At 40.4% G+C, this 27,061-nt stretch overlaps 1 protein-coding gene across 1 annotated transcript; it reads right to left on the minus strand.

Annotated features, from left to right (window-relative positions):
• Window positions 1-13,579: 13,579 nt before the first annotated feature.
• LOC311279036 (uncharacterized protein) lies at window positions 13,580-17,237 on the minus strand (the record flags this gene model as incomplete). The annotated part of the gene is made up of 5 exons (XM_084390267.1): window positions 16,960-17,237; window positions 15,846-15,939; window positions 15,638-15,725; window positions 14,541-14,711; window positions 13,580-13,891 (listed from the first exon to the last, which is right to left on the minus strand). Exons 1-5 carry the CDS (start codon window positions 16,991-16,993, stop codon window positions 13,580-13,582), a joined length of 699 nt encoding a protein of 232 aa, XP_084246393.1. The 5' UTR covers window positions 16,994-17,237.
• Window positions 17,238-27,061: the final 9,824 nt, after the last annotated feature.

Raw genomic sequence — 27,061 nt, forward strand, 5'->3', positions numbered from 1 at the left:
AAAGTGCATCCATCCATCCATCATAAACAAACTCCACACGGCTCTTGGGGGGTTAATAAAGGCCTTCTGAAGCAAAGCCATGAGTTTGTGTAAGACAAATATCACTGGTTCACCAGTTCAAATGTACCGCACAAACGGTTAAACTCTGACTGAATCTATCAAGGGCCTAAAGACACTTTTTCCTAACTTTGTGATGATGCTGATTGTTGTAATGTGTTTATATTTAGGTCAGTGGTCTGTTTACACTTGAGATTTAATTTCCTTTTAAACAGTCTCTGTTCCCTTTTTTTTTTTTTTTTTTTTTTTCATCCATTTAATTTATTGATGTTTGTTATGCTTTAATTTCAGCAGTCTGACAGACAAATCTGGCATAAATTATTTCATAGATTGTGTAATTGATATGGTAAAAATCTTCGCTGTTTATATATATCATTGATGTTTTGACACTATTAGACACACTTACTATCTTTTTCAATGAAGGCCCTTTCAAAGAGTCTTGTCTTTAAAAAAGGCTTCCTGTCTTCACCAAGTTAAATATAAAATAAATTTCCCGGTCACACTAGCAGTGACTTCATAGGCTGTCGCCAGTCAATGCGATTGCCGTGATTGGTTAAGCGTTTCAGACACTGGTTCACACGGTTCAAATGTGCAACACAAACGGTTAAACTCTGACTGAATCTATCAAGGGCCTAACACCACTTTTTCCTAACTTTGTGATGATGCTGATTGTTGTAATGTCTTACACTTGAGATTTAATTTCCTTTTAAACAGTGAACACACACCCAGAGCAGTGGGCAGCCGTTTTTGGATTGTTCTTTATCTACTACATTGGCAGTGGATTGCAACCAACAGATTGAAGCTCAAAAAAGTGTTTTCAATATTTGAAACTTTATTAAGTAAAATAACTAGCTTCCGGCCAGGGATGGGCAGTATTTTAGATACATGTATTTAAAATACGTATTTGAAATACAAAATACTATTTTGTATTTTGTATTTTGTATTTTAAAGCCTTTGGAAAAAATCAAATGTAATTTGTATTTAAATACATTTAAGATGAGTATTTTTGTATTTTCAAAATACATAAAATACTTTTGGCCAGTCAACCTGTTTATCAGGGTATTGATTTTGTGCATCAACTAGTTCAGACATTCACTAGCTCAGCGTTGGATCAGCGATTTCTTTTGGAATAAGGTGAGAATGTCCAACGCATTCTCATCCTTGGACGTCACATACTGACACTTGTGACATTTCGTCTACATCGAACGCACATGGCACCCTTTAGCGTCAATATGACACGCACAGGATATGGGTAGGTTTAGTTCTGGGGTAGGTTTAGGGTTAGACCGCTAGGAGGCGCCTTCTGGCTCATTTCTATCTGCGTCTCATATTGACGATAAAGGGTGCCATGTGCGTTTGATGCAGACGAAATGTCAACAGCGTCAGTATTATGACGCCTTGGGATGAGAACGGGCTGGAATGTCATGATCAATTCTACTTGTTGATTAAAGTTAAAATAGTGCATTATTCACTTCAGTTAACATGAAAGAATAAAAGAGCACAGACAAGTGGGAAAATAGCATTAGCCAATCAGTCTTGACCGGTTGTTCATTTTTATCAACTAGCTTGTCAAATGTGTTTAAAGCATTACTGCATGTTAGGGCTGGGTGATATGACACACTATCTTGCACCCAGCGCAATTGACTTCGTACAGCAACGCATGTATCATTCCTATTTTGCACCCGCGCACAGCGGACTTTTCCCTCCACAGACGCACGTCGGTAAATTAGGGAATTAACTTGTTCTCCCGGGGGCGGTTCAGCGAAAAGAGGAAGCGTGTTCCGGCACAAACGTTCCCTGGTGCTATTTTGCAGTTTCAGAAAACAATTCCGCCACAGACCAGGAAAAATCTAGTCTAAAGTCAGTGGAGCGTTGCACATGTTATTCATATGCTATTTTAACGGTGCATGCTTGGCCATCTACACACAGATGCAGCAGTTCTCATTTTTAGAAAACCATACAATATTACAAGGAAAAATATTAACACACGAGGGAAATCATTGTTGTGTCCATGAAGATGTGAAAAAATAGGCATAAATCTAGCTTACACATTTACCCAAATTATCATACGCCTGTTTAACCGAACCTGATTTGGGTGGGTTTCTCCATCCCCATACAGTGTCACTTCTCTGTGTTTTACGGCCCTGACGAGAATGTCGGTCTCCTCGGCTGTGAACCGCTCCTGGCAAATCCGCCGTTATAATAGCAATCCGCCATGGAACAAGCGCGCCTGCTCTTAAAGGGAATGTGAGATGTCGCTCTGATTGGTTTATTTCACGTTACGCCCAAACCACACCTATGAGTAATGAAGCTATTTCTGGGGTAAGCAGATTTATCCGTGCAGCTTTTAGTAGGCAGGAATTATTGGAACATTGGAGTGGAAAAACAAACACTGATGAATGATACTCCACACACATCTTCAGCTTTTAGTTTTATTGTACATAAAAAATTATAATAAAAAAGGGGTAAATAGTGTCAAATGAATCTAAATTAATTATAATTTTAAATTGTAGATACACTTTCTAATTTGAATACACTTATAGAAACAAATAAACTTTACATAAAATTACTTAAAAAGCTTTGGACTACCTGCAAAAAAAAAAAAAAAAAAAAAAAGGTTTTGAAATTCAGTTTATGCTGTGGAATCAAAACTGATATTGAGAATTGTGAAACCATGATATTGTTACTGTGAAGTAAAATTGAGATTTTGGTCATATCGCCCATCCATATTCTTTGCTAGATAGCAGAAAAGGTTCCCACAGTTTTACATACAGTATGAATTTTTATATAGTGTTCACCACAAGTAATAGACTTCATTGTAACCAGAAATAAGTATATAAATGGCTGCTATTTTGCATAAGTTTATTTGTAATTGCAAGAAAGACAGAAAGAAAGAGTGACAGAGAGGGCAGAGATGAGGTTATGAATGAAAAGTCAGTGGCCTATGTAGTTTCTTCATTCACTGTGACCTATACCTGCACTGAACGGCCAATTTCACATGTATTTTGTGTATTTTCAAAATACAAAATACTGTATTTGTATTTAAATACATTTTTTCACACAGTATTTTGTATTTGTATTTTAAATACATTTCCATGTATTTATGCCCATCTCTGTTTCCGGCCAAACGAACATACGGATTGCACTTAAGTGTAAAGCGCAACTTATGCGAGTAATGCGACATACTGCTGATATTTACGCTACGCCATGACGCACTACGCTACTTCCGATGTGCAAGTTGCTCTTTAGGCGTAAGTAGACTGCGAATGGCCATTTGGCCGGAAGCTAGTGCAGCGTTTATACGCCCACGTATAAATATTATTAATTATTATTCATAACGGAATATGACCAATAATTAATATTTTAATTATTTTTAATTATCTTCAGAATTTACTGTAGCAGAATCAATAGTATGATCATTTTATCAGTTCATCCAATGAACAGAAAGCATAAACAAGTATTAACTCTAGGAAATATAATATCTTCCTGGTCAAGAAAGAATTAATCCCCAGCTAACAATAAATTACGAAGTAAATTAAGGGTAACAGCATAGGTAACTTAAATCGAAGTTCAAGACAATAAATCTGATAAGCACACACGAGTAATCTCTTTTAAATACAAACAATACTTTATTGATTATATAGACTACTAACACATAAAGCTAATATCTAACACAAACACACGCACACACACACATACACACATTCATACGCGTTGCAGAAAGGGATAGAGTGAGGAAAGAGTGGGTTTAAGAGTGAAAGGATGAAATCTCACGATTCCATATACACTAGACATGACCTGAACGAACCATCAATCATTAATTTAATCCTTCTATCGTTTTAGGCAGGTTATTAAAGTTATATAAATACACCAGTTAAGATTTTAGCCTGCATGGAGGTACTTGCGTATTTGCTTTTGGGGATTCCCTTTTTGTTGCGTGAAAGGGGTTTTCCCGGTCCGTTCGGTCTCCTCGTGCCTGATGTCTGGATCACGTGGTCAGTCACGTGGTGTGCTGGCGGAATGAAAGTCTGTGTTTGAAGCTGGCTTTGCAGAAGAAACGTGGCTCGAAATCTTGTCGCAAAACTTAACTTAGAACCGACACTCACAACGGAAAAGAAATGAAACTAAGAAAAGAAAGGAAATTGAGAGTAGATGATGATGGCTTGAATGAAGCTATTTAACCCATGTTCTTCAGATCTTGATTTGGGTTATTTCGTTTGCGCGTTTACATGGTTCCTATAGAGAGAGAGAGAGCTTCGAGAGCAGCGAGAGAGAGAGCGAGAGAGAGAGCGAGAGAGAGCAGCGAGAGAGAGCTGCGAGAGAGAGCATTGTTTTTGGGTCTAAGGTTTTAAACTAAAACTTTGTCCAACCTCCAGGATGAGTTCTGGCCAATTAGACACTGGCTGAATTTAGGAGGTGAAGTTCTTTTCAGTTCTGATCGTAAATCATGCTTATCTGTGCTCTCCTTACTAACAGAGAGAACAGGGGCCACAGTTTAGACATGATTTCTAATTAAAAGAAGATCAAAACATATTACACCGATATCATTCAAGCCATCTTGCTAGTTGTGTTCGTAAGATAGCATTGATATGAAACAGTACACACTTTCATTCATTCACTCCTTCTAATAGTTAATATAATAACTATTACCTGAATTAAATGGGATCAAAACATATTATCTTATTAAAATATACATATAAGTGGTGGAAACAACCCAGGATTAGGTAGTTGCATGATTGTTTGATCATGAGTCCATTGAAAATTGTTCTTGAATGATTTTATGTATAGTTATTGATAAGAATCAGTTCTCTGGTGAAGAGACAGAACTCTGTTTGTTCAGAGGTCTTAATGAGGAAGTGTTCAGGAATGTTGTCGGGGGTTTCAGTAACATCTGCTGGTGTCGATTCTTCTTCTAAAGGGTCTTTTGCAGACTCTCTGGCACCGGGATGGGTGACTTATGGCTCTGGTCTTGGTGATTTGACTCTGGAATGTGCGGACACTGTCTTTATCTTAACCAGTATTAGGCCACAAAGCTAGCCATTGACCAGTTAGGTGTTAGTGCCGGGGGCTCCTTCAATTAGTCAGACCGGTGATGATCATGAGACGTTCTGAACAAATCTTCCCCCCTCAGTCATCGAGAAGTAGAGAATTTGAATTAATATTCAAAAAGAAGATTAGTTGGTGGTTGCTTTCTACCCATTGTCGCTACACTAGTCATCCCCAATGTCATGTGGAGTTTGTTTATGATGGATGGATGCACTTTTTTGAGCTTCAAACTGATGGTTGCCATTCACTGCCATTACGAAGCTCGGAAGCGTCAGGGTGTTTATTAATATAACTCTGATAGTATTCGTCTGAAAGAAGAAAGTCATAAACACTTAAGATGGCTTGAGGGTGAGTAAATCATGGGGCTTTAAAATTTTCATTTTAAAGTGAACTACTCTAAGTAAATTATGTAAAATCTAATTTTGTAAATTGTATTACAGTTTTTCTCGATTGCTTAAACACTATAACCAGGCTTTTGAACTAAAATTTCACAACTATAATGCCATTTATCAAAAAGCACACCCATTTCACTAAACTATAAACACTATTCCCTGTTTAGACACATGAGTCAGATTTGTTGAACTGTCACTGCAAAACTCTACACACAAATCCCTTATTTTCTCATTGCCTAGACCATGTTGTCATTTAGAAAGCACTAGCATTCAATATTGTTCACTCAAGTCAGCACAGCTTCAGCTCAGTTAGCACACAATTACCCAGGTGGAAACACTAAGAGTCAAAATTCAGAACCTTCAATAGATAGATAAAAGGTCCCAAATCAGTTTATTGAGTTTTGGAACAATGGATCCAGAAAGACATGAAGGAAGAGATGGAGGAGGGATAAGAAGACGGAGGAGCAAGGACAAGAAGACAAGCAGTCTCAGATGAAATTCAAGCCACTCTAGTTGCCCAAGTCTTTATCAATGGTATGACTGTGAGGGAGGCTGGGCTACGAGTAAGGCCAAATTTACCGTCGCCTCGAGAACTTTCAGGGAGGAGTGGTGGCAAACAAAATTCTATCACTGAATAAAAGACAAACATTTCCAATAGTCTTTGATGAGGTGTATTTTCTTGCAAGAAAAGGCCAGCCGTCATACAGTCACACAGAGTGGCTGCAGAGTGTGACAGTGAAGGGTGGGCATCCTTTCTCCTTTATAGTCTTGACTCCCAGAATTTTATCTTTCTAGGCAAATGATGGTATTTCAACCATACGTGGAACATTCTTAGACTAGTGTTCATCATATTGTCTCCTTGAGTGGAGGCCCTCCTGTCACATAACAACACTCTTTACCATTCCAATACAATTCCATATTAGAATATGGTTTGTGTGTGCTCTTTTACTGTCACATGATGGTCACACACATCTTACTGTAAGTAAATATAAAACATTTTTTAGAGGAGAGAATAAAAAATAAAAAAAGTAAAACAGGGAAAAAATGTTTGTTTTGTTTTGTGTGTGTGTGTTGTACTATGTAGTACATGACAACAAGTAACATAACTTACCAGTTTTGGAAATGTTGTTTTGAATTTATTGGACCAGTGTGTTAGACTATGTTGTAGTATGTGTGATTATGAGGGCTTGTGTGTCCTGTCTGAGGGCAAAGTTTGTTTTTTCAGCAAGAGTGAATGGTTTTGAGTGTAGAGCTTCATTTTGACCTGAAAATAGGATGTTTGGGAAGTTGGGTGAGACGTTATGGATTTGTGTTTACTGTTTTGAGAATACGAGGCATAGTTTCAAGAAATGTGTTTAAGCAATCGAGAAAAACTGTAAATGAAGTAAAATCAAACCACCTCACACATAACTAAAGGTTAATGAATCCATACCAGAAGTGACAATAATTTCACCATAAATTAGCCTCGACCAGTGCTCCTCGCAAGATTTCTGACAGAGGAGTGAAAAGAATAATCAGAAGAGTTGTCCAAGAGCCAACACCAAGGTGTATGGTGTTTTTAGGGTAATGTGCACTGCCATTTCTCCTCCAAATATGGTGTGTATTATGGCATCCAAACAGTTCAATTTTGCTCTCATGTGACCACACTATATTATCCCAGTATTTCACTGGCTTTTCCAAATGTTGTGCAGCACACTTTAAATGAGCTTCAACATGCTTTTTTTCCAGTAATGGAGTCTTGCGTGGTGAGCGTGCATACAGGCGGTGGAGTGCATTACTTACTGTTTTCTTTGAGACAACAGTACCTGCTATCTGCAGGTCTTTTTGAAGCTCTCCACAAGTGATCCTTGGCTCTTGTACAACTCTTCTGATTATTCTTTTCACTCCTCTATCAGAAATCTTGCGAGGAGCACTGGTCGAGGCAAATTTATGGTGAAATTATTGTCTTTCCACTTCCGTATTATGGCCCCAACAGTGCTCACTGGACCATTCAGAAGCTTAGAATGGCGCCTATAACCAATGCCATCATTATGTTTTGCAACAATTAGGTTGCGAAGGTCTTGAGACAGCTCTTTGCTTTTACCCATCATGAGATGTGTCTTGTGTGACACCTTGGCAATGAGACCTTTTTGTAGGCCATCCGTTGGGACTGAACCAGCTGTTATTAATTTCCACTGACAGGGGGCTGGATTGCTTTTTAATTACTGTAAGTTTTCAGCAGTTGTCTTGGCTTTCCATTCCTTTTTGCGCTTCCCTTTCTTCATGTGTTCAATACTTTTTCCCTGTGTCATTTCACAATATTACACATAACTTAATTTCTGAACTTATTTTTGTTTGTTTGTTTGTATGTATGGCTTACTTGGGTTGTTACCAACATCTGGTGAAAATTTCATGTCAATAGCACCTTTGGAAATATATTTACTGAGAAAAATGATGACGTGTTCAATACTTATTTTCCCCGCTGTAAAGCTCGGAAGCGTCAGGGTATTTATTAATATAACTCAAGATTATATTCGCCTGAAAGAAGGAAGTCACATACAACTAGGATGGCTTGAGGGTGAGTAAATCATGAGATCATTTTTATTTTAAAGTAATCTACTCCTTTAACACTATGGGCCCTATTTTAACAATCTGAGTAACTCAAGTAACTTTGTGGGCGGGTCTTGGGCGCTGTTGCTATTATACCGGCGGGATAAATGACTCTTGCGTCCGACGCAAATCTAAAATGGGTTGGCCTGAAGTAGCTTCATTATTCATAGGTGTGGTTTGGGCGTAACGTGAAATAAACCAATCAGAGCGTCATCTCACATTCCCTTTAAGAGCAGGCGCGCTTGTTCTATAGCGGATTGCTATCATAACGGCGGATTTGCCAGGCGCGCGCCAGGAGCGGTTCACAGCCGAGGAGACCGACGTTCTCGTCAGGGCCGTAAAACACAGAGAAGTGACATTGGGAATGGAGAAACACACCCGAATTAACTTCGGTTAAACAGGCGTATGATAAGTTGGGTAAATGTGTAAGCTAGATGTATGCTTTTATAATAAACTATCTATCTATCTATCTATCTATCTATCTATCTATCTATCTATCTATCTATCGTAATAATGTATGATATGCAAAAATGAAGACTCCTGCTTCTGTGTACAACGCGCCACTGACTTTAAACTAGATTTTTTCGGTCAGTGGCGGAATTGTTTTCTAAACCTGCAAAATAGCATGAGGGAACGTTTGCACCGGAACACGCCTCCTCTTTGCGCTGAACCGCCCCGGGGAGCGCAAGTGTATTTCTTAGTTAAGCGACGTGCGTCTGTGGAGGGAAAAGTCCGCTGTGCGCGGGTGCAAAATAGGAATGATACATTTCCTTTTGTACATTACATTTGTACGCTGTACAAAGTCAATTGCGCTGGGTGCAAGATAGGGCCCTATGTGTAGTAGTTAGGATTCTGAATTAAGTGTAATGTTTCTCTTCATATCAGAAATATACAGAGCCACACATATATTATTAGAAATTAGAGCTGCAATTGTTGAAAGATTTTGATCTCGATTCAAATACCCACGCAATATTTTCCTAAATGACAACGATTTGTCTTAAACTTTTGTCAAGTAAGATCACAGTGAACATTTATATCTGTGTTGGCGCTGTCAGTCAGTAGCCACATTATTATTATTTTTTATCAGAATGAAATCATTCTGATTGATCAGTCTGAACATAGTGTTTACATGAATGCTAAGTCACCGGGTTGATGTGCATTTATAAGTCACAAGCTTCAAATCTGATTTAATCTTTTGATGTGCACGAATATGCAGTTTCCTACTGTTGTCACAAACTAACCATCCTCCGTTGTTTTAAAAAGCAGACTTATATTTACCTATTTCAGGTCCTTATTAAGAGACAAGGAGCACAAAAAGCTTTGCCGTGCTGCTTATATTAAAGGGATAGTTCAGTTTGAAATTAATTTTTGATATGTTTTAGCTTACCTCAAGGGCATCCAAGATGTAGATGTCTTTGTTTCCGCAGTAGTTTCAATTTTGATATTTTTAGGTCAAACCGTTCTTGTCTGTCAGTCATATAATGCAGGTCTATGGTCACTGGCTCAAAACACAAGCACAGAGTCCAAATTAAAACAATTCCCCACGTCCAAATGAAACAATTCCCCATCATAAGTACACATTGATGGCCTAAGACACGAAACGAGCGGTTTGTGTGAGAAAACGAACAGTATTTATATCGTTGTTATCTCTTGAACACAGCACACGTCCAAATGATCTGACGGCGCGGGCGGGTATAGATATATACATAGATGTCGCCTTGGCTACTGCAGTTCATTGGAACGAAACCGTAGCCAAGCGACATCTAGTGTATATATCTATACCTTCGCTACTGCAGTTCATTGGAACGAAACCGTAGCCAAAGCGACATCTATGTATATATCTATACCCGCCCGCGCCGTCAGATCATTTGGACGTGTGCTGTTTTCAAGAGATAACAACGATATAAATACTGTTCGTTTTCTCACACAAACCGCTCGTTTCGTGTCTTAGGCCATCAATGTGTAGGGGAGAACTGGGGCGAAAGTAACGCGGGACGAAAGTAACAAAGCGATTTTCTCAGAGCCCTGACTATATTAGCATTTCAAGCTATGACAGCACGTTCAGTACGCAACCCTTGACGGAGCTGCCAAATATCACGTGATTTCGTCATCGTTTCCCGCAGTTAGGTCCAGTAAGCAGTTTTCGAGTTCGATAAGTAAATTACTGAAGCGGTACTTTTTTTCTAATTACAAGATGTGTTTTTCGTTTCATGTCAAACAGTAATGATCAATCTACATGTTATTACAGTTTTTCTCGATTGCTTAAACACATTTCTTGAAACTATGCCTCGTATTCTCAAAACTATAAACACAAATCCATAACGTCTCACCCAATTCCCAAAACATCCTATTTTCAGGTCAAATGAAGCTCTACACTCAAAACCATTCACTCTTGCTGAAAAACCAAACTTTGCCCTCAGACAGGACACACAAGTCCTCAGAATCACACACACTACAACATAGTCTAACACACTGGTGCAATAAATTCAAAACAACATTTCCAAAACTGGTAAGTTATGTTGCTTGTGGTTCCCCCATCACAAACCTTTTCACATGATGAACACAAAAGACACAACCAGTGGATACATTGGCACATTTTTATTCATACACAGAAAACACACACAGAAACATTTTTTTTTTCCTGTTTTACTTTTTTTTTTTTTTTTACTCTTTTTTTTTTTACTCTCTCCTCTAAATTTTTTTTTTATATTTACTTACAGTAAGATGTGTGTGACCAACATATGACAGTAAAAGAGCACACACAAACCATACTCTAATATGGAATTCGAATTGTATTGGAATGGTAAAGAGTGTTGGGACGTGACAGGAGGGCCTCCACTCAAGAATACAATATGATGGACACATCTAAGAATGTTCCACATATGGTTGAAATACCATCATTTGCCTAGAAAGATAACATTCTGGGAGTCAAGACTATAAAGGAGAAAGGATGCCCTCTCTTCACCGTCACACTCTGCAGCCACACTGTCTGACTGTATGACTGCTGGCCTTTTCTTGCAAGAAAATAAACCTCATCAAAGACTATTCGAAATGTTTGTCTCTTACTCAGTGATATAATTTTGTTTGCCACCACACCTCCCTGAAGGTTCTCGAGGCGACAGTAAAGCGACTCAAATTTGGCCTTCCAGCCTCCCTCATAGTCATACCATTGACTAAGACATGGGCAACTAGAGTGGCTTGAATTTCATCTGAGACTGCTTGTCTTCTTGTCCTTGCTCCTCCGTCTTCTTATCCCTCCTCCATCTCTTCCTTCATGTCTTTCTGGATCCATTGTTCCAAAACTCAATAAACTGATTTGGGACCTTTTATCTATCTATTGAAGGTTCTGAATTTTGACTCTTAGGCCCTGTCCCATTTCTCCCCCCTTAAAACTTCCACTTGGTTTTGAGTGCCCTCAAAAGTAAAGTCCCCTCAACGAGGGGAAGTGGAGTTGAAGATCTTTCCCTATGAAATGGGACACCACTATATGCAAATTAGCGCGGCAAACGAGGGAAACCTCACTACGTCACGCGCAGCAAACCTCACTACGTCACGCGCAGCGTCTACTACTACTATTTTCATTCAGAAAAATGCCGGTTCCAGCTGTTGTGTTGCCTGTTGTGTGGGCTGTGTTCGTTTATCTACGTCTGATGAATCAACAGAGAAGACATGTGGAATATAGAAGACGCATTCGCCGTCTTCTTTGCCTTGAGGATTTATTTCAGGTATGTCCGATTTTAAATTTTTTTGATGTTATATGTTTACCTCAGCTGTTGATGATTTAACGCTAGCCCAAATAGAATTAACTTACCTGTTGTTTGTGTCGATAAAATAACACGACCTACACATTCAGGTCGTATAACGTTAGTTAAATCCAGGGGTGCGGGAGGTGGTATTAGGTTGGGGGTGCTGATACAATAAAATGTATCTTACTCGTACACTTTTACATAAGTTAACACTCTGCGCGTATGTTTTAAAAAACGTAATTTAACATAAATAACACTTTTTAAATAGCCCACTTAAAGTGTTTATTACAAATAAAAGACTAAATGCTAAAATTGTTATTGTTGTAAATGTCACCAATCTACACTGACTGTGGAATGTGTAATGCAAAACATGTTTTTATTAGGCTACTTGTTGTTCATTGTTTTCCAGAGTGACCGTCCAGTGACATACTGCAGTTTGAATACCCTTGTGCCCATCCTACGCCTGTGGTTTGATGTGGAGTTAGAAATCAAACAGGACTTCAGGTTAAATAGGCAGGCCATGCATGCCCTGCAGCGCCTGATGCAGAGAGAGCAGGACCATGGCTGGGGCAATGAATTGGAAGTCCTGATATATGTCTATTGGCTTGCCCATGGACTTTCCTTTCGTGTGGTGTCGCGAGTGTTCAGTGTGCCCAAATCCACTGTTCACAGAATTATTCACAAGGTGGCACAGTTCATTTGGGATAATCTACACAGAGCCATTGCCTTTCCGAAGCCTGCAGACCTGGACACTGTGGCTGATGGATTTGCCCAGTGTTCTGGAACGCCCGTCCTCAACAAAGCTGTAGGTGCTATTGATGGCTGTCACATAAGAATTAAGCCCCCATCAGTTCATCGCCTGGACTATTTAAATTACAAAGGGTTTTACTCCATAAACATGCAAGCCATCTGTGACTCTGCTGGAAAGTTCCTGGATATTTTTGTAGGCTATCCAGGTTCTGTACACGACACACGCATTTTGAAAAACAGTTCTTTTTATCTGGCCAGAAATTATCCACCCAATGGATACTTTATCCTGGGAGATGGCGGATATCCTTGTTTGGAGACACCAATCTGCCTCATCACTCCATACAGGGAACCTGTGAATGGCCCAGTGCAAAGGAAATTCAATTACCACCAATCAAGGGCACGTTCGATTGTAGAGAGGGCCTTTGGCATCATGAAGACTCGTTGGAGGTCCACACTATTCAGGGCCCTGGAGGTCAGTCCTACGTTTGCACCCCAGGTCATAGCATCCTGTGCTTTCCTGCACAATGTTTGTATTGACAATGGAGATGTCCTGGAACCAGACACTGATGTGGCAGTGGACATCCTGGACCCAGAACCTCCCCTACAAGAAGCTCCTGAAGCACATGAGACACCAGGGAATGCCACAAGGGACAGACTTGCTGCCTTGATCAGCGCACAAGCCCCTCATTAGAAAATTCTGATGAAAATTGTAAATAGTTCAACTCTCTGAGTGTTTTTTTTTTTACATGCCCATGTTCTTTTGGGTTGTTCTAGTGTGGACATATGGTTCATTTTAACTTTAGTTCTATTAAACTTAATTATATTTTGAAAACATGTTGGTGATGGTTTCTTTTATAATGATCTAGAAATGCAAAAAAATATTGAAAATTTTAATGACATCTTAACACAGCATAACTATTGTTGGGGCATTTTGTCCACAAACACAACATAAAATAAATATTGTTGGGGCATTTTGTCCACAAACACAACATAGCATAGCTATTGTTGGGGCATTTTGTCCACAAGTCTTTCGAAGAGGGTTAAAAACCTCTCAGTTTGGGCCTCCGTTTCTTTGTGCCTTTCCTGCTCCTTAACAGATTCTGCTTGAAGAAAATCCAGAATGAGATTATTTCCTCTCTTCCTCTTAGAGGAGCTCGGAGTAGCTGGAGTGGTGGGTGGACGAGTAGTAGCTGGAGTTGTGGGACAAGTGGTGGTTGGTGTAGTGGGACGAACTGGGGTGGTGGGATGAAGAGTAGATACAGGCTCAGAGATGTCTTCCTCGAGGGGTTCGTGTTCAGGTGTGACAATGGCCTGGGGGGGAAATGGGGGGTACAAGTATTGCAAGTATTGCACCATAGGCTATTTTTGAAAATGTGATAGTTCCTACTAGGGCTGGGTAAAAAAATACAGATTTCTCGATTTTAATCGATTCCCATTTTTACGAAACGATATCGATTCTTAAATCCCAAGAATCGATTAGTCATCCTGTTTTCAGTTGATGAATGAATGGAACATTGTTGCGCGCATCCCATCCAATAAATCGCAATAATCTTTGTGCTTTGTTATTATTGATATGAAACAAAGTCTCAGATTTCAAATTACGTCTATTTTCTTACGAAATTCAAAAACATAATTACCGTTTTGGCGCTGTGGCGTGAATAATAAATAAGTGTATTTTAAGTGTTTGTATACAAATCAGTTCATTTTTACCTTCAATATTATAGTAGGCTAATGAAGCTTATAGGCTACAACTGACTCCCATAGTTTACAATAATAGTTAAGAGATTTGTTTTCCTTGAGAAAATTTGCAATGTATTGTACCTGATATCCAAAATCAATATTGAATCGAATCGAATCGTAAACGAAATCGAATCGAATTGCAAGCTTGTGAATCGAAATCGAATCGAATTGTGCAATTTGTGTCAATACCCAGCCCTAGTGCCTACTACTATCAACTTACCATTAGCAATAATGTGGGGTCCTCTGCCGGCTTGAAAGAGGCCACAATCACAGGAGGATCAATAGCTGGCCTTCCCCCCAAAACGGCATGCATCGCCTCGAAGTATCGCCAGTTGGATACCGTTTTTTCTCCACTTTCTGTTCCTGAGCCTGTTTTTGGTGTTTTCAGGTCCTACAATAAAAAAGAAAAGAAAAAGAGAAAGAGAAACAGAAACAGCAGTTGTGAGAGGGGTGGCCAAGCCGGTATTTTCCTTACAAATGCTCTATAAAGGCATCATATGTCTTTTGGAATGCAGTTGGCCTATATATTAAAAATAAAAATATGTAAACCATCAACAAAAGGCTTACAATTTCAAATACTCACACGCACTTTGTGCAGAGCGCTCTCACATGCGGCTGTGAGCAACTCCGTCTACGTGGTTAAATGTACTTGAATCTCAATGCTTTTATGGCACGGAAATGTAAACAGTCAGTTATATCTTAAGTTATTAAACAGACAGGACAAACCACATTTTAGATTTCAAAAGAGATCTGTGCATTAGTGTGAATGCAGCTTTTCGTGTCTAAACTGAGAAAGAATAATCAGAGTTCTTGAATGCAAAAACATTTAGACAGCCTACTCTTAAATACTGAAAGCAGTCTTTGTTTATTGCTTGTAATGTTTTTTCCCCCTCTTTGTTATTGATAGCTTTTATGTTTTGAAGCTATTCGTTTATATAGCCTATTTAAAATTCTTAACATGTTATTGTATTAATTTAGTTTTTTTATGTGTAATTATTTTTAAAAGTAGCCTACTTATAATTACATATGTAATTAAATAAATCTTTTAAGTTTTATTAATAATATTAATAAGAAAAAAAGCTCGGCTCATGAGGTGCCTAAAGATTCTCATCCATATTTTACAAGATGTATTGCTTGTCTTTGTTAAATAATAGAAAAGATAAAGAGCTTAAAAAATAACCGCATATTAAATCGCAATCGCAATATTGGTAAAAATAATCTAAATTAGGTTATTTTCCAAAATCATTCAGCCCTAGTGTAAAGGATGTAAGATGTAGGTGATGAAGACATGCAACATATCTCGATCCAAAGAATTACCTTGTAACGCTTCTTTAGGTTCTCCCACTTCTTGCCTGCCTTCTCTCCTGTAATCCTTCCTTCCAGGCCCAGGTCTTTCACTGCTTTCCTAAAAAACATACAAATATGAGAATAGCTGTCAAAATGCATTGTAGCTGCCTGGGGGCTAGAACATTATCAGACATTGATATTGTTATCAGTTATTGAATTGTACAATCTGGTCACTCACTCCCATAACAGTTTGGAGGCAAATTTTTTTTTGGTGAACTTTTCCTCATTCTCAGTCCAGAACTTGATGAGGCCAAAGGTTTGCTCGACAGTCCCTGAAATAAGAGACCAGTTGACGCTAAGTAAATAGCAAAATAACAGGAGAGAACTAAACAGATTTTCAGTCAATACAATCTGATGAGTGTGAATACATGCACATAACTATCCCAGTTATGATCAGGATATAAGTATCCATAATAATATGCAAGAAATCTAATAATAATCTAAAGTAAGCAAATGTAAAATAACACAGCATAGTTTATTATAGATAGATTAATGCTTATTAAAGCTAAAGTTATTCATTCAAGAGCTGGGAGTAATTTTCTCTTTGCCTTTAGTTGTTTTATTCACATTAAAGGTGTAATCATTAGCAGGTTTATTAGACGCTGCCACTTTAAGACCGAATGCCGATCTAATAATACACATTTTCTCCCAACTATTCCACAACTAACTCCCATTTAAGACATAAACTGTGTTAAAGTGAATCTCCAAACCTGTCATCTAGCCCTATTTTTGTCTGTATTTGATCGTTTAGACGCGCACATGAAACCCAAAGTATAGTTTGCTTGTCTAGGTGCAGTCCGTTTCTGAACGCGCCGCCGCCCTCAAAGTACGTCTCTACGCGGATAATTGTGCTTATAATAGCTCTTTTTACAATCAAACACCTCCCGCAATTTAGAATCAGCAGACACTGCATTTTACAACCATCACTGATTGTGCACAGTGCTGTTTGGGTTTAACGTTAGGGAGAAGTGACAGCGCGCTGTGAAGAAAAAGATGAAGCACTAGACGAACGCGGCTAGTTTTTAATAGTTTTACCTCACATCTTCTTTTTATAATCCGTGGAAGCCGAAATCGAAAATAAAATTAGATGAACTACCCAGATCAGATATATATTTGATGGGCAGACTCTCTCGAAGCACTCAGATATCATGAACATCGTCAGATAGATAGCTTCGCGAAATATTTTCTAACATTAGTGTTCAAAACTTAACAGTCCATTGGATGTGCATCAAACTAACATATTCCAACATATTTCGAAATTTTAACATGCTTATTTGCGAAAATATACTTACAATTCAATTGTTCCTTTCCAGCGGTGTCCGCCATCTTGTGTAAAAAAAATTACCGGCTTGCTGAGTCCGCAAGGTATTCTGGGTAATTTCATCTTCCACTTCGTTTTAAGCCTGCATCGGACCGCACTATGTTTTGAGGGTTGATTTTAAGGGGAGAATACCACTCCCCCTTGCTCTTTAGAGTATTGGGACACCCTACCCCTACACGAGAACGCGCAAAAACAAGGGTTAGGGCAGAAATCTAGGGTAAGGGGAGGTATTGGGACAGGGCCTTAGTGTTTCCACCTGGGTAATTGTGTGCTAACTGAGCTGAAGCTGTGCTGACTTGAGTGAACAATATTGAATGCTAGTGCTTTCTATATGACAACATGGTCTAGGCAATGAGAAATGAAGGGATTTGTGTGTAGAGTTTTGCAGTGACAGTTCAACAAATATGACTCATGTGTCAAAACAGGGAATAGTGTTTATAGTTTAGGGAAATGGGTGTGCTTTTTGATAAATGGCATTATGGTTTTGAAATTTTAGTTCAAAAGCCTGGTTATAGTGTTTAAGCAATCGAGAAAAACTGTAAGTGCTGTAACACATCCTGAAGTTTGCCTTGTTAGAGTTTTTCAGTATAAAAGTAAATCGGGTTTAAACGTCAGGAGTTTCTGTCGGGACGAAAGTAACACTTGTTACTTTTGTCCCGCTATAGTGAAAACGTCTCAGGTTACGTATGTAACCCTGGTTCCCTGAGAGGGAACGAGACGCTGCGTCGAGACGCGGTGGGAACGCCCTGCGTGATTGCGTCGTGAAGCACGTGTATAATCAGTCCAATGGAAAGACAAGACGTCATAGGCGGGTGACGTCATCGACCAGGAAACTATAAGGCAGCCCCACTGACACAGATCGCGTTAGCTTCTGAAAAAGCCTGAAGCAAGTCGGTCAGGGCATGCAGGAAGTATGGCAAGGCGACGCAGCGTCTCGTTCCCTCTCAGGGAACCAGGGTTACATACGTAACCTGAGACGTTCCCTTTCAAGGGAACTCGAGCTGCGTCGAGACGCGGTGGGAACCCCATACCCACTATGCCATAATGACGATGTGCCTGTTCTGTATGAAGTACCATGCGCATACTAAGAAGCAAGCAACTTGACCCCAGGAGTGGAGAGGTCCAAGTCATAAAATCTCACAAATTTATGCGGAGAAGACCATCCTGCCGCATTACAAATGTCAAAAAAGGGAAACTCCCGAAATTAAAGCCGTAGAGGCAGCCATACTCCTCTTAGAATGGGCCCGAACAGTCAAAGGTGAAGGCTGTCCGGCCACTTCATAAGCAAGTGAGATAGCCTCAACTACTCACTTGCTCATTATCTGTTTAGATGCAGGGCAACTTATCTCACATGTAGGTAACCCGAAGCAGACAAATAATTGCTTTTATACGCTTTTATATATACGCCACAGGGCAGCTCTGTGGATATAAGCACCCAAAGCCCGGACAGGGCATAACAGATTAAGTTTTTCCTGATCTGGGGTATAAAGGTGGAGGACAGAAGACCCGCAGCACAAATGACCCGCAAATTTAGTAGGGACCTAGGAATACAACCCGGCAAGGGGTGAAGAAAGACTATCACCATACCAGGTGCAAATCCAAGTACATGCAGGCCTTAGCCTCTATGTACCACGGAGAAGACGAAATAATGATCTCTCCTCAGAGATAACCCAGCAAAGAAACACTCATTGCAGAAATCAAGTACTGTACCATAGGGCAGATAACAAGATTCAGAAGGCGTTCTCCGCACCAGGCAGAGAAAAGTTTCCATTTCAGTTCATATTCAGTCTTCTCGTGAAGGGAGCTCTAGACTGGAGTATGGTCTCCACGACCTCAGTCGAGAGACCTGAATCTATGAGCTGGGCCCCCTCAGAGGCCGAGCCCACAGTATCCATAACTCCGGATAAGAGTAACTCCCAGGAGCAAAGATATCGAGAAATGCGTACAGGTGTAGCCTCAACCACACCTCATACGTTGCATCCAGTTAAGCAGAGCTGGATGCGTCAGGGAGAATCACATAGGGCAATGCGTTGAATAAACGATGCGAAAGATAGACTTGAGTCTTGACCGAAGTTCTCCCAAAGGAGCTCCACCACCTCGGGGTGAAATCTCCATTCCCCAGGCCTCAGCCCCTGCCTCAACAGGATATCTGCTCTGATAATAAGAGACCATCAGTGTGTTGTCCAGAAGGACAAGCACATGGTGACCTCTCAGGTCTGGCCGGAAGTATTTGAGAGCTCGAAATACCGCCATCATTTCTAGACGATTTATATGCCAGAACGTTAATGGTCCTGCCAAAGACCTTTCGCCGAGCGGCCACTCATGACCGCCCGCCATCCCGTGAGGGAAGCATCCGTCGAAAGCGTTACGCGTCGACAAGAAGCCCCCAGCACTGGGCCCTGGGTGAGGAACCAAGGTTTCTTCCACATGACCAAGGCACGAAGGCATTGCCGCGTGACCTTGATCATGCGAAATGGATTTCCCCTCGGAGAAAACCCCTTGGTCCTGAGCCACCACTGCAGAGGTCTCATGTACAGAAGGCCAAAAGTAATTACGTTGGACGCAGCTGCCATGAGCCCCAACAGTCTGAAACTGTTCCACAGTGAGTGACTGGCCTAGTTTTACCCCAGTTACGGCGAAGCCGCAACCCCAACATCTTTAAATGAGACAGAACGACATATCGATGCCGAACTGCCATCTGCTCAGATTGAGCTAGGATCAACCAATCATCGATAAAGTATAATACGCAAATGCCCTGGAGTCTCAGAGGAGCCAGAGCTGCATTCACGCATATTGTAAAGGTGCGGGGTGATAAAAAGGCCGAATGGAAGAACCCGATACTGGTATGCTTTGCCCCCGAAAGCAAACCTCAGGAACCTCCTGTGATGAGGATGGATAGATAAGTAAGCGACCTTCAAGTCTATTGTGACAAACCAGTCCTCGGACTGAATCTGTGACACAATCATATTAGCTTAAGCATACTTTGAACTTGAGATTCTGAAACCTGCTGTTTAATTGACGCAGATCTAGAATAGGACGCAACCCCTTATCCCCTTTCGGAACAATGAAGTAACGGCTGTAAAACCCTGACTGTCTGCTGGGAGGAGGAACCCCTTCTATAGCTCCTTTTGCAGAAGTGTTAGTACTTCCTGCTCCATAAGCAGAGCCTGCTCGGGGTCCACCACTGTGGGGAGGACCCCTAGAAATCTGGGCGGACGAGAACCGAACTGAATTCTGAAACCCTTCTCTATAGTGTGCAGGACCCACTGAGAAATATGTGGCAGTAGTTTCCACGCTGCCAGAAATTCTACTAGGGGAACCAGTCTCTCGAGACTGGCCTCTGGATTTGGTTGAACAGTCACTTTGGTGCCCTGAAACGGCGAACCGGCAGGGAACAACCGAACTGACCGTTCTACTCCCCTCCTCGGAGGATCGTATGGGGACGCTGACACCTCGGTGCCCTGAACGGAGAACCGGCAGGGAACAACCGAACTGGCAGCGCTGCGACCCTCCTCAGAGAGTCGCACCCCAGAGGGTGCCGAGGAGAAACGATTTCTCAAAACCGTCCCTGCCCCGGAGGAACCTTCAGAAGCCTGATAGCCTCAGCGTCAGGACTTCTTGTCTAAATTTTATTAGAGATAACGACAGTCCTCAGATCTTGCCTATACCTCTAACTAGCTTTGTTCCTACGACCCTCCTCGGAGGATCGTTGGAAAAAGCAGGCACCTCGGCGCCCTGAAACGGCGAACCGGCAGGGAAACCGAACTGACTGCTCTACGACCCTCCTCGGAGGATCGTTTGGGGACACTGACACCTCGGTGTCCTGAAACGGCGAACCGGCAGGAAAACCGAACTGGCAGCGCTGCGACCCTCCTCAGAGAGTCGCACCCCAGAGGGTGCCGAGGAGAAACGATTTCTCAAAACCGTCCCTGCCCCGGAGGAACCTTCAGAAGCCTGATAGCCTCAGCGTCAGGACTTCTTATTTAAGTTTTATTAGAGATAACGACAGTCCTCAGATCTTGCCTACCTCTAACTAGCTTTGTTCTTACGACCCTCCTCGGAGGATCGTTTGGGTATGCTGACACCTCGGTGTCCTGAAACGGCGAACCGGCAGGAAAACCGAACTGGCAGCACTGCGACCCTCCTCAGAGAGTCGCACCCCAGAGGGCGCTGAGGAGAAACGATTCTCAAAACCATCCCTACCCCGGAGGGGACCACCCTCAGAAGCCTGCAGCCTCAGCGTCAGGGCTTCTTACAATTTTGCTATTTTAGAGATAAAACAGTCCTCAGATCTTGCATATCCCTAACTGGCTAGACTGCGACCGCCACCCAGGTCCGATTGTGGATGAGCCTAAATGGCGAATCTCTGTTTTGCCGCACTCTATGCTGCGAGGAGCTTAGTAGGCTGAGACTGCTCCCGCCCAGCAGTCTCAGGAACATTAGATCGGTGAGGAAGAAACCTCTGGAACGCCCCTGAAGAGTTTATTTCTTCGTCTCTTGAAAGCGGAGCGTCCAGAAGAACAGACATACTTTATTATCTTTATTTTTCTTTACATCAGAAAAACTATATATATATATATACATATATATAAATATATATCACTCCGTGGCCACCAGCAGGAAACAACCGAACTGGCAGCGCTGCGACCCTCCTCGGAGAGTCGCCCCCCCTTTTTTTTTTTTTTTTTTTAGAGGACGCCGAGGAGAAACGATTTCTCGAAACCGTCCCTCCCCGGTATAGTTTATCTGTTGCGCAACGCAATTCTCGAATAGCGTCAGTGCTGACATCCTCACATTCATCCATGTCCTTATATACTTTACCCACCAGTGCTGCCTAATAATATTTATCTATTATTTTATGATGGCTGGTGGGTAACGTCGGGGTTATGATGACGCCGACCCAGGAGAGAGATAGCTCGCAAGCGTCTCTTTAACCCGAGGCACTGTCATACCAAGATACTTAATACCCATAGCATTACAATAGTAAAAGTTTAGGGATTAAACACAAATAGAAACCGGTTTATTCCACGATCTCGACACCTCAGTGTGGAGATAGGGAAAAACGGCACTCCCCGACGAGGAGGCTTGAAATATAGAATTTTCCTTATATTTTCACTCTCATATATGTTCGGCTGGCCAGTAATATTTAACTTGGCAACAGCACTAGACAAAACCTCCTTTTATAAGCTCCTCTTTATTCAACAGAGTTATGAGCTGACTTTATTTATTTATTGAAAACTCATAAACATCTGCTTTATTTTTCTTTTATTTATTTAATTATTTTTTAAACAAAAACACTAACGATACCAATTCCTCGGAACTGGAAATCGCAGGATGAATGCCTACTCCCGGGGAGAAGAAACCGCAGAGCGTGCTTCTCCCCGAGATAAAGCACTGGATCCAACAGGTGTTTGTTAGTTTAACCATTTGCGATCCCCAAGATGCGCGTCGACGCCGTGTCTCGGCAGCAGCGGGACCCGCGCCTCGGGGGGCGCGCACCGAACCGTCCTCCTCGAAGAACAGCCGGCGGGAGCGGAGCGTCCTCACGGACAGCTTCTCGCAATGCTCACAGTCAGCCCCCTCGAGAACTGACTGTTGGCATGCTCCACTCCCAAACAAGCAACACAAAGCTTTACTCTGGAGTGTGTGTCCCCACCCGTGATATAACGTGGGCAGGGAACAACACAACGCTTGCTTGCTCTCCTTTTTTTGCCATAATATATATATATATTGCAACTTGACAGACAACAATAAATATGACAGGGACAGATATACAGAGAGCGCTTGCTGAAGGCACAGAAGCTAACGCGATCTGTGTCAGTGGGGCTGCCTTATAGTTTCCTGGTCGATGACGTCACCCGCCTATGACGTCTTGTCTTTCCATTGGACTGATTATACACGTGCTTCACGACGCAATCACGCAGGGCGTTCCCACCGCGTCTCGACGCAGCTCGAGTTCCCTTGAAAGGGAACAAGTGTTTCTTTTGTCGCGCTGCTAATGTGGTGACTTTCTCTGTGTTGCAGCATTTATTAAAACATGTTTATGTCATATTATACCAACAGAACATGGCAAGAGTGAGGGTCAGTAAGACAGATAGAGGTCTGATTCAGCCAGATGTTTAAGAGTAGTTAAGTAGAGTAAAAGTTCACATTTAAATCAGCTGATTTCTGTCACCATTCCATTTACCTTAGTCACATTTAGGTTTTAGCCATGCCTTATAGCTTTTCCACCTCCACCTATGTATTTGCAGGGTTTCCATCCTGATGTTTTAATGCAGATTTTAAATTTATGCATAAAAAATTGATGGAAACATGACTATTGTTACATTATGTTGAGAATTTATATTATGGTAATTTAATTTAATTTTCATATTGTTCATGTTGAAAACACATTTTATAAAATAGATTGACATTGCCAATAAAAAAAATATTCTAAAGAATTCAAGTTTGTACTGTTGGGTTATTTGAAACATTGATGAAACTGAAATTTAAAATGAAAATGTAAATTAACAATTTTTTGGAAATATACAGGCCAAAATATGTTTGAAGTTACATGTTAACAAGGTCATATACTAGGGTATATTTAGGCTAATAAAAAAAACAAAAAAAACAACAAGAGTAACAAACAATCTAGCTTGTATATTGTTGTGTTACTTTTGACCCACCTGTGTGTTACTTTCGTCCCAACTGACGGGGTCGAAAGTAACATGAGCAGTCTTAAGTTCAAAGTGAAATTATACTGAAGCCCTTCTACATGTTTACAAAATACCACCTGGTATTGATAGACCACACTTGTGAGTGACTGACCACAGCAAAAATATATCTCTGTCTAAAACATCATCTTTTCAAATTATGTTTTTCTGAAAAATGGTACTTTCGCCCCTGCTCTCCCCTACTTATGATGGGGAATTGTTTCATTTGGATGTGGGGAATTGTTTTAATTTGGACTCTGTGCTTGTGTTTTGAGCCAGTGACCATCGACCTGCATTATATGACTGACAGACAAGAACGGTTTGACCTAAAAATATCAAAATTGAAACTACTGCGGAAACAAAGACACCTACATCTTGGATACCCTTGAGGTAAGCTAAAACATATCAAAAATTAATTTCAAAGTGAACTATCCCTTTAATAAAGCAGTAAAAAAAACTATGCCCAGATGCCAAAAACAAGATGAGATGAGAGTCCGAAACAAGCACCACTTCACAGAATGATGAGGGGATAATTTTAGATTGACACAACAGTCATTTATTATATTCTTATATAATATTACAACAACGTCAGCTCGTAATCACAGAAGTACTGCGATAAAAGTTTATAGTTCAGATATAAACACAGTAGCAATCAAAATAGAGTAAATCAACTTTTGCAAGAAACTTTAAAGAAATAGATTTCACATTGTTACACAAACAGGTGGTGACACGAGACTGGTAAACAAATGTATTTGTAATTTTTTAAATCATTCATTCTATAGATTTGTTCAAAAACGCTGATTCATCCAGTAATTTTTTTCATTCAGATTAAACATTTTAAATTGACTGCAGAAATTAACATTTTGTCAGAACCTCTAGTAAATACATGTTATGTTGTTAAGTTGTCTGTTCAGAATTGTGATCTCTGTCTGAAATACTAAAAGAATCTGGATTCTACACTTAATACTAACTTAAGTTATTAAAAATGTGACTCTAAAGTCAAGCCATCCAGGTAATGTAAGAATCATCCACACCTGTGATCACCTTGATTATTTTCCAAAGACACAAAGCATAATATTGTTTATATTTTTACTTTAAAAGCAATCATAAATCATTAGCAATCATTTTTTTTATTAAAATACATTATTATGCATCATTCTGTCGGCCCATTCTATCATGGACTGAGAATCTGATTGTGAGAAACTACCTAATATTAAAATGACAAATTCTTGGGACAAATAATGTATTATTTTTGTTTAATGGTTAACTTCTATCAATGAACGAATTGCTTTCAAACACATTGCATATTCATACTTTATAAACTGGTTTTATTACAGTTTTTCTCAATTGCTAAAACACTAAAACCCATTGGCTGAATGAAGTTCTCAGTTGCCTGAACTCATTTAGCTAATTGTGCAGTCTGTTGTCAATACCTTAAACCATTTCACATGGTAAAACACAATTTGCAGATCTCACTTAGACTTTTCAGCAAAACTCTAAACACATTCTCATTCTCAAAACACATTCTGCACTCTAATGCACATGTCATCCATACTGGTAAACACAAGTGGCAACAATCAAATACAAACAGAGAACATGTCATTGATTGAACACAACCACTCAAAATTGATTTAACCTGTTTCAAAAGATCTGACACAACCAATATAAGCCAGTTCAGAGAGCAAACAAGTTGTTGAAGGTGGGAAGGAGAAAGTCTGAGAATGGATAGAAGAAACAATGTGAGAGGACGAGGACGAGTGCGTATGCGAGGTGGGCGACGAGGAGGAAGAGGAGGGCAAGAAAGTGGAAGAGGGGGAGGAGAGGAAAAGGGGGAGGAGGGCAATAAAGAGGAAGAGGGGGAGGAGAGGAAGAGGGGGAGGAGGGCAAGAAAGAGGAAGAGGGGGAGGAGGGACAATATTGCTTGTGATGTCGACGAAGTGCTCTGGCCTGGCCTGACCCAGCGCAAAGACAAGAAGAAGCACACTGATCACGTTTACTCCTTTGATTTTTGTCCCTTTTAGTATTGTATACTGTAGAACAGTGCATTGTTGGCTGTATACTGTACAAGGAACAAATTGTATGGCCTGAACATTGTGATTTCCATTTGTTAACAGCACTGACGGCTCAATAGATTTTGACTGGTTGCAGGTTCATATCAACAGAGAACAAGAATTACAGTATCAGAGACAAAGGACAAGTTTGTGAGATGCAGGGTACAATACTGTAAAAATAGGGGTAGAAGGAGGAGGAAGAACAAAAAAATTAAAGTGCAAAGAGCAAAGCAGAGTAGTAATTTCTCATCAAATTTGAGCTACTATGATAGAACATGTTTTCGTTCATCAAAAGACAATGACGGAAAAATATGAAATTTGTTTTGAGATACAGTTTTTTTACAATCGCTATGACAGATTTTTCAATACATTTAACAAGTTTCCTAAACTCTTAACGCACCAACACACCTAAAACACACAATTGGCAAAACGGTTAATTTCATGCTCAAAATCACACATTGTAAACTAAACTTCAAAATACAATAATACACTAACACAATACACTATGTCTAACAAAACACTGCAAACATGTTTCAAAATGAAATAATTATTCAAAACACTAACACATGTTCTCTTCCAACAGGAACATTTAGTCAATCATAACAGCTGAAATTACAGAAACTGCATTATTTTATGTGTCAGGAATGCCCTTATACAACAGACAGTATATTGTATTGATCATAGATTGTGTTTTGCACTGCAGTTTTTATTTTTTGAAGTCTCTCTACATTTTTGTTTTGTTTGTAATGTAAATGCATGCATTTTGTTGTTGTTTTTTTGCAGCAGAAATTCAATACAACAAAATAAATGACCCTTCTTAGAGTAGCTTTATAGAATGTATGGTTTATGAAAAAAAGAAGAGAGACAGAATTGCTGTGTTACGGAAGCAGACGGACAACAAGGTAAGTAGTGATGTAATGTTTATTTAGACAGCAGAGTGTCAAGAAGATTCAACGTGCAGAATTTAGGTGAGTATCAGAGTTCAGAGGTGCAGAGTTCTTGAGTGTAATTTGTGAATGAATGATCGTTGTATCTTTTGCAGGACCGGCAGGATGAGACTTCAGAGTGGATATGATCTTCGTATGAAGACAGGTGACAGCACACACTCACGCACCACTTGATGGGACAGACAGGCTTACGGCTCGGACACCACTCGAGATGAGATCTGGACAGACTGGAACAGACTGGAATCGTCGTAGAGAACTGGTAAGTAAACACAGGTAAGTTTAGTAGTGAAACTCGCAGAGAGAAGCACTATGAGTCCGCTTCGGATAAACGAGCCCGGACAATGAGAGGTGCGTGAGGTGTGCTTATGAAGCGGTGGTGATTA

This window comes from Rutilus rutilus (assembly GCF_951802725.1).
Source record: "Rutilus rutilus genome assembly, chromosome: 19".
In the NCBI taxonomy this organism is placed as follows: Eukaryota; Metazoa; Chordata; class Actinopteri; order Cypriniformes; family Leuciscidae; genus Rutilus; species Rutilus rutilus.